The sequence below is a fragment of the Mchenga conophoros genome, linkage group LG7 (assembly GCF_057382185.1).
Source record: "Mchenga conophoros isolate Kocher_MC1m ecotype Shallow Benthic linkage group LG7, M_conophoros_male_GT1.1, whole genome shotgun sequence".
Lineage (NCBI taxonomy): Eukaryota > Metazoa > Chordata > Actinopteri > Cichliformes > Cichlidae > Mchenga > Mchenga conophoros.
In genome coordinates, this window is record NC_140532.1 from 15,744,384 (window position 1) to 15,753,130 (window position 8,747).

Here is an 8,747-nt window from a genome sequence, read left to right on the forward strand (position 1 = left end):
TTATCATATAATGATCTACTTAATTTTTCCTGTCCTTTTATGTAACTCTAAATTTATAAATATTTCTCTTTATATCAACCCTTTGCAGTATTCAGGGATTAAAAATCATGAAATACCAGTCATTGGAGATTTCTGGATATCTGATTTCCTCAGTTAATGCTTAAAGATTGGCATTAATTTAATCACAAATCTGAAAAAAAAAGTCTAATAGTTTTGGATATTTAATTCTAGCAGCTTCCTATTCATCCTCACAACTAATACAACCAATCACAATGGCTCTAACCCAGCAGCCCACCACAAGCAGTCCAATCGCCTTGATGGCTTTGGGAAGTATGGAAATTTCAAAGGAGGGGATCAACTTTGAAACTAACAGTAATTTCATGTTTTCCAAACACACAATACGCATATATATATATATATATATATATATATATATATATATATATATATATATATATACACACACACACACACACACACACATTATTAGAAATAATAAATAAGCACAGACTAAGATTTGAAGAAGCAACAAAGACAGCAATTAATTTACATTTCTTTGTAGTTGCTATTGTGTTTGCCATTTCTAGGTGCAGTAGTTCACTTATTACACATTTAAAACAGGTAGCGTTTGAAATTGTTGTTCTTAACTGTCAACTTTTAAAGCTCACATCCTAAAAACAATTTATCAAGTTATTTGTCACTCTAGTGCAAAGGACACCATCCTGTGCTTTCCTTTCGATGACTGCTTTCCAGGAAGTGGCCTGTTTACAGTGGGAGGTTTAAATGGATGTTTTGTTATTGCAGTTCTGTTTAACACAGCTAGTAAATGTTTGCCAAAGTGTGTTTTTTAGTAGTTTATTTTTACTTTATCTGTTTTTTCAGATTTGACAACATGTTTTCTTATTTGTTATAATTTTGCTGACTCAGTGACAGTGATTACAAGAGTCAAAGTTGATCACATAGTTCCTTTTAATGGATGTAAACCCAGTCATACCAGTTCACTTCACAATGATACATTTGCACTAGCCATGAACAAAGGAAAAAAATTGCTTGAAATGAGGCTAAAGTGTGCACTGAGAAGCAATGTTGTTCACTTTGTTCACCAGAAGGGTTGCCACTAAAAAGTTTAGTCTCCAGCAGCAGGATTTAGACAGTGAATGAGACATTTATTCATGCTGTCTGTAGACATCAACAGAAGAGCTTTCTGAAAGCAGTAGCAAAGTTCAATATGGAGGGAAGGTGGGCTGCAGACGAGTAGTAAGTGATATTTTTCGATGAAGTTCAAGGCACCAGCACAACCCTCATGGTGTTGGTGTAACCAGACCCTGGGCGCCACCCGGTCACAACAATGGCCATGTCTCCAGTTTTGAAGAATTTGCGGTGCTTGCCTACAAAAAGAGGTTTTTTAAAAAGGGAAAAAAAGATTAAGTTAACAAGCAAAAATCTCTTGCTCAGCTTTACTGAACTACCAGAACATCCTCTTAACTCTGACACTCACCAACTTCCATAGCAAAGTTCACACGCAGGTCCACGTCCTCAGCCCAGACGGCGTTGGCAGTCTTGGTGTAGAGCACAGGGTAGATACCGCGATACAGGTGAGCCTGGCGGGCGGCCTGACCGCAGCGGGTCAGAGCAATGATGGGGGCACGGGGCCTGTACCTCGACAGCATGTGAGCAGACCTGCAGGTGACAGGCATAAGTCACTGCACTCTGACATAACTTGGAGCAGTTATAAAATAGCTGGCTATTTATTTTAGAAGTTAGGGAACAAAATATTAATTCGTTTGAAGTTTAAATGAGTGTTATTAGTGCAAGTCTAATATTTATTCTCAATCTGTCTTTTAGTTCAACTGCTGATTAAAATGCTTGGCTTTCTAGCAGCTAAATGCTTTATTTAGTTTACCTGCCTGTTGCTAACTATCTGCTGTTTCACACTATGTAGGTAGCAGGCTGTGAACACACCTACTGTGGCAGAAAGAGCCCACCAATAAGAGCAGAGCAAAGCAAAAAGGTGTGAGACAACCAACACTGAGCTGAAAGATGCTACACATCTCCACAGAGCTGATCTGAACAGCAAAGTCAGGAGATAATTTAGTTCCGTCATATAAATCACTATTTAAAAGTATTAAGTATAGCCCACGTTATTTCATAGGATTATCATTATGAAATCAGCCCAGTTGACTATATGTATGTGCTGAGTGCCATGTGCTGGGAGGATGAACTCTAAAGTGGAGAAGAACGATTAGGGAGTTATAATTAACTTGTAAAATGTCAGGGTTCAGATCTCAAAAAAGTCACGGGCAGAGCACAGATTGTGATTGCAGTGAAACTTGGCACACTTCAAACGAGCTGGGGGCTTGCGTTCAAGAAGAAGCGGAGGCAGCAGGATAGAAAAATATTATAATGCCCCAGTTTCTTCTCTGAGAGTGGGCGCCGGGAGGATATTATGACTCAGCTTTACAGAGATTTACTGGGTGGAAATGTTCCCGGAGTCTCACCTGCCAGTCTTGGTTAGCACAATGATTGCACTGGCGCAGCACTTGAAAGAAGCCTCGACGGCACCAATAGCGACGGACTCTGTGGGGTCACGGGTCAAATGAGTGAGGCGACGCAGCTCCTCGAACACCTGCCTGTGGAACATGGCTGCCTCAGCTTCACGGGCGATCTGAATAAGTGAAAACAGATTACAGTGGCTGTCAGACTGCAGATACACAACTAGTCTGAGCTGTGGGAGCAAAGACCAAAGTTAGGCTTAGTGCAGAGTTCCTCATACCTGAAAGCAAAGTGAAACATCAAGCTACACAACAGCCATGGCTGCGGCGTCCAGAGACCGTTGCTGTGCACTGCAGACACATGCAAGCTGAGCTCTATCACACCACGCAGAAGACAAGAGGAGATGCTGTTGGTAGCAGATGGAGTGCAGGAGCAGTGATGGGCAAAGAAGGTTGAAGAAATGGGAAACAAGCTGTTAGTAAAACCCAATGTGATGGCAGAGATGTCATGCCACCTTTGACCTCTGACCTTTCCTTAAAGGCCAACAGATTGAGCTGAAGGTCGAAGTGATAATAATGCGATGCAGAACAATTTATAACTACGTTTCTTACTGCCATTGTTTTTATTTACAACATATACGCATATAGGGAATCAGATATGTGGATTCTAAATATCAGGTTACTTTGACCTTTTTTGGGGGCGATCGTGGCTCAAGAGTTGGGAGTTCGCCTTGTAATCGGAAGATTGCCGGTTCGAGCCCCGGCTTGGACAGTCTCAGTTGTTGTGTCCTTGAGCAAGACACTTCACCCGTTGCCTACTGGTGGTGGTCAGAGGGCCTGGTGGCGCCAGTGTCCGGCAGCCTCGCCTCTGTCAGTGTGCCCCAGGGTGGCTGTGGCTACAATGTAGCTGCCATCACCTATGGGTGGATGACTGGATATGTAAAGCGCTTTGGGGTCCTTAGGGACTAGTAAAGCGCTATATAAATACAGGCCATTTACCATATATTAGTAGCATTTGAGAAATGATGCTGGTACATGGGGACTAAACTGAGTTTTTCCTTCCCACTGTCCCCAAAGTGCTTGCTCAAAGGGGATCATATGATTGTTGAGGTTTTCTGTTTTCTTCGTATTATTGAAAAAATTAATTGAACTGAATTATACCTGTTCTAAAAAACGTAACGTACGTGACATGGCAGACTTGATTATCGTAAGAAGTGCTTATGTTTACAGTCTTTTTTTAATTTCTCTGGATTTGAGCGTGGATAACATTCATGGCCTTGATCATTATCATCAAACTTTACTGATATGCCCTCATGGAACCTGTGAACAAAACGATGTTACATATTCTGAGCATAAATTTTCTGGACGCAAGGCACACAGTTCGCGATTAGTAAGCAAGACACGACAATAACGAGTGCAAAAGTGAAACAAGTAGCTTCAGATAAAAGGAACGCACAAAGGAGCAAGTCTAATCTGAATCATGTGAACCTTCTGTTGCTGAAAAACTATCTGTTTGGCAGCAAACGCTCAAGATTCACATGTAAGATAAACCACACACTTTATACTTATAATGAAAGCTTCCTCACAGGCTCAAAACACAACAATTTGACTGAGTGTGACTGCCGCGGCAGCGGCAAACTTCACAGGAGGAGTTCTCACATCAGACATTCAAAAACCTTCTGGTGTTCTTTTGATATTGGTATTAAAGATGGTTACACTGAGCACATTCACACTGAAGCCATCTTACCAAATGCTGTGTGCGCACTGCCTCCAGAGGGTAGTCTCCCTTGGCTGTCTCACCGCTCAGCATGATACAGTCGTTGCCATCCAGCACAGCATTGGCAACATCACTGGCCTCAGCGCGAGTAGGGCGAGGCTTCTTGGTCATGCTTTCAAGCATCTTAATGTGAACAAAGAGACAGACTGCATCATTTCACGTCTGCAGAAAAGCACTTATTTGGACTCCACTAATCCGTGCTCCCATCACAGACCTGTGTGGCACAGACGATTGGCTTGCCAATCCTGTTGCATTTGCCGGTCATCATTTTCTGGGCGATGAAGACCTTCTCGGTTGGGATTTCAATTCCCAGATCTCCACGGGCCACCATGATGCCATCACTAGCTTCCAGGATCTCATCAAATCTTTTAGAAAGAAAAAAAAGGGGGGGGGGGGATGAAGAAAAAAAGTTCAACCATCAAAAAGACAGACTTGTGCTGTGATCGTTTGCACACTACACCACCCACCTGCGCACGCCCTCATGGTTCTCCAGCTTGCTGATGATCTTGATGTCCTTGCCCTTCTCACCCAGCACTTTCCTGACAGCATGAACGTCAGCGGCCTTACGGATGAAAGAGGCGAAGACCATGTCAACACCCTGTTCCACGCCAAACTGCAGGTCCTGAATGTCCTTCTCAGACACTGCAGGCAGGTCAACAGCAGCTCCGGGCAGGTTGACGCCCTTCTTGCTGCCCAGCGTGCCGCCGTTCTCAATGTCACAAATCAAGTAATTGCTGCCTTCGGTTACAAGGAAGCACAGAAAAAATATTTCAGCTACTGGAGGCAGAACGAAAGGAGGACGGACAAATTGTTGGTGCTCTTACCGACTTCTTTAACCTTGAGGGAAATCAGACCGTCATCAACATAAATGTGGCTTCCAACCTGCACAACCTTAGTGATGTTTTTGTAGTCCAGCCACAGAATTTTCTCATCACAGTTGTCTGTGTACTGGTCATCGAGCGTGATCTTGATGGTTTCACCCTTTTTCAGCTCAACCTCAGCAGTGCCACTCTGAAAACAATGAGAAGTGACTTGAGGAGAGAGTTGCTCACACTGGCTTCATTAGAGCTGCGGTAATCTGGCAAGAACTCACGCCTTTGATAAGTCCAGTCCTGATTTCTGGTCCCTTGGTGTCCAGAGCGATGGCCACTGGTCTGTAGTCAACAGATCCAGGTACAAAGCTCTCAGTTGCGTCGCGGACATTCTTGATGGTCTCGGCATGGTACTGCATGAAAACAGATGTTATATTAAAAAGATCTTGCAATGGTTTAACCCTTTAAAGCCGGTCGGAGGTTTTGCGTAACTATTTTTAAATCCCCATAGAACCGGAACCACGTAAGCTAGCGCGATAATTTTTTTTGCATATGAAACCGGAGGAGTTGTACTTACATCTTATGCCATCAGCTTGTCCTAGGTCACGGTTTCCTTCCACATATAGTTTTGCAAAAATTGCATAAAAAGCAGTATATAAAAATTATATCTCTCAAAAATAAAACAAAAATAACACTCAAAATAAATTTCCTGTTGTTGTAAACTATTTTTTGCAACTTTTTTGTATTTAAAGTTTTGAGGGATAAACTTCTTAAATTTCTCCAAGTAGAAGTATATGTAAAAAAACAAAACAATTTTCAATTTTTTTTGTAGTTTATTGCACTTTTTTGCAATTTATGTAGTTACTATGGACTTAATGCATACATATTATTAAAATTTGGGCTATAACAGTTGTATTGATGTATAGCAACTTGAAATGCTCCCAAAGATGGTACTACAGCATGTAAAAATATAAAGTCAGCTCTGGCGGACTTGGTTCTATGGTAGGTCTTAAAGGGTTAAAAAGCAAATAAATTAAAAACGTTACAAAAATATTAAAGGTGGATATTTATACATTTTTTAAACCCTTTGTTTAAAAACAGCTAAATTCAGTTAGTAGAGCAACAGGTGACGCCTCAGTGCTGGTTATGTAACTATATATTTATTTATAAGTGCAACATATTTTGAAAGGAAGACATTGTTCAGCTGAACTGTACATAAACAGCTGCCACATACGTCGGTACATGACCGGTATGAATGTATTTTTCACTTAAACAAAAACAGTGATGTGAATTCTGACTGCTGTCCTTGGTCACTGGCTTCTCTACATGCCTTCTCCTCATACTGTTGCTGTGGGGGGGTGACTCCTATTTATAGCTGTACTGGCAACTGTGACACCAATAACACAGAGGTCAAATGTATTTTCCCCTCCTCAGAAGAAATCATACATTCACTTTGCTGTACAGATAAAACTGAGGTCTTTTTATTTGACTGCTGTTGAGCCACTTTGAGTCAAGTTAAATTGGAGAGAATTTTTTTTTAACATACTTAATCTTTCAAGATCCAAAAATTAACTGTGGGTGTTCATTGCTACAGCTGATGACATTTGACGGCTCATCCACTCAGGTGACAGTGAAAAAGGGAAAGAGGCTTGACTTTTAAAGGCAAGGGGTCAACAGTGTAATGTCGGCTGAAGAGCTGGCCACGATACAGTGGGTTCACAAGCTACCAGACAGACCGAGCGCCAAAGGGGCGAGAGGAGGCTCAAAGATCACATTACAGATGGTCACCAGGCCACAGGAGTAATGGCACTCTGACTGCTGCTGCAGTAAAGGGTAAATCCTCACCGACTCACTTCTAAAGGGCAAAGAAACTGACTTGACGATCTGGGTTTGTACTGTCAAGCATGTGGCTTTACTGGAATCTGTGACGTCAGGGCTTTAGCAGGTTAGAACATTTAATGTAAAACAAATAAGGAACTGAGGTTGGCAGAAAGTATTTCTGACCCTTCACTCACTTCATGTGTGCCATGGGAGAAGTTCATTCTTGCAATGTTCATCCCAGCCTTGATCATTTCCTTGGCCATCTCCACAGATCGGGTGGCAGGTCCTGCATCGAGACAGTTAATGAACACAGTGAGACACGGGCCCAAGATGATCACATTTTTGCACCAAGGTCGTGTTTCTTTTTCGATGCAGATACATGAAGAAAATAATCAGATTGTACACATAATAAGCACAAATCAATGGGCCTTGGTAATGCGCCTGACCAATTGTGCAGATGATGCCAGTGTTGCGAGCCACAGCCGGCTCAGAGTCGATATCCAGCAGGCACATGTGCTCAATAAAGGTGTCTGCCATAGCAGCTTGTAGCTGCTGGGTGTGGATGATAGAGGAGCCTGTATCCTTTGGCTTCGACATGGCTGGATCTGTGTCTGCGGGAAGAGACCTTGGAGAGAGAGAAAGAAACATGAAAGATAATCGACCGGGGCCCTGGTGACTCTGGTGTATGGCACCAACCACAGGTTATGTAGAAAATCTCCTGTTTTTTTCATGGGCATCTAATATTTTTACTCGTGACACAATGGAATTTGCACTTACAACCAATAAGTTGAAGAAGAATTTATATAGACAATAAAAAATCAAAAAGAGCGTACAAACAAAAAAAGAGACCGAAAATATGTAATAGGAAAAGAAGAGTGCCAACACAAACTAAATGTTCCACTTCTCTGTGGATGACTTTCAACCCTCTCACAGTCCAGTTTTGGCTAACTGGAGAACAGCCGACACAAAAAGCAAGGACAACAGTATGGGGCTGAATGACTGCACTCTCCCACATGTATGTTAAAGAAGAGGAGCTGATCACTTCTGACAGCGACTAAAGCTGATTCACATACACAAAAAAACCCGCACAAACTTGAGGAGGAGGCTGAAAAAAATAATGTTTCATGCCTGAAGTGTAATGCTGGTCCACAAGCCCACATTATAGAGACAAGTAAAACTTATATGATTCAGCTTGCACTTGTTTAGCCTGGAGGAGTGCAGCATGCTTGATAAAAGTGTGTTGTCGGGCAGTGCATGGATTTGTGGTGGGTGGGCTGAGACCATATGTCTGCCCTTTGTATTCACCTAAAATAACAGTCAGCTGAGGCTATTTGTGGACTGTAGAAACATCAACGTCATAATCAAACAGCAACAGACATTTTTATTAACTCATTATTTAAGTAAATCAAAGTCTTTATTGATCCCTTTGCTGTCTGCAAAACCAGCAAAAAATAAAATAAAATAAATAAGTGTAACAGCTACTTCCTAACCCAAATCACTGACTGAAAGGTGATACATTTGAACGTTAATAAATGTTATTGCGAGATTACGGTTTCTTTAAACGTGCAGTTCAGTAAGAACACATTTGGTTTTTAGCTGCTTAATTAACAGGTAACGTGCTACATATATACATAATTACCAGATAAATCTAAAGGATTGCATGTGCAAAACCAACATTAACGATTCTGATCTTCCACACAGCTAATATACTACATTTCTACACTTTTAAACCTTTCCTCCATCTCGAAGACACAAACTCTGCTGCTGTTACTCACCTACTAAGTGAACTTCGCAGGGACCAAAGCGCCACAAGTCCTGTCGCAGCGACCGGTTTTATGCCTGTAA

General features: G+C 41.8%; 1 protein-coding gene across 1 annotated transcript; it reads right to left on the bottom strand.

Annotated features, from left to right (window-relative positions):
* Window positions 1-951: 951 nt before the first annotated feature.
* Window positions 952-8,747, bottom strand: pkmb (pyruvate kinase M1/2b). The gene is made up of 11 exons (XM_085282516.1): window positions 8,678-8,747; window positions 7,349-7,527; window positions 7,097-7,188; window positions 5,363-5,494; window positions 5,094-5,280; window positions 4,737-5,007; window positions 4,484-4,634; window positions 4,240-4,392; window positions 2,499-2,665; window positions 1,499-1,680; window positions 952-1,388 (listed from the first exon to the last, which is right to left on the bottom strand). The coding sequence occupies exons 2-11, from the start codon at window positions 7,497-7,499 to the stop codon at window positions 1,282-1,284; spliced, it is 1,593 nt and encodes a 530-aa protein (XP_085138642.1). The 5' UTR covers window positions 7,500-7,527; window positions 8,678-8,747; the 3' UTR covers window positions 952-1,281.

Bases quoted from the DNA above. Each gene is read 5' to 3' on its own strand.
- pkmb (XM_085282516.1), bottom strand. From the start codon at position 7,499: ATGTCGAAGCCAAAGGATACAGGCTCCTCTATCATCCACACCCAGCAG. The intron at 7,189-7,348 runs GTCAGGCGCATT...GTCTCGATGCAG, and splicing joins TGGCATCATCTGCACAATTG to GACCTGCCACCCGATCTGTG. The intron at 4,635-4,736 runs GTGGGTGGTGTA...TCTTTCTAAAAG, and splicing joins AACCATGAGGGCGTGCGCAG to ATTTGATGAGATCCTGGAAG.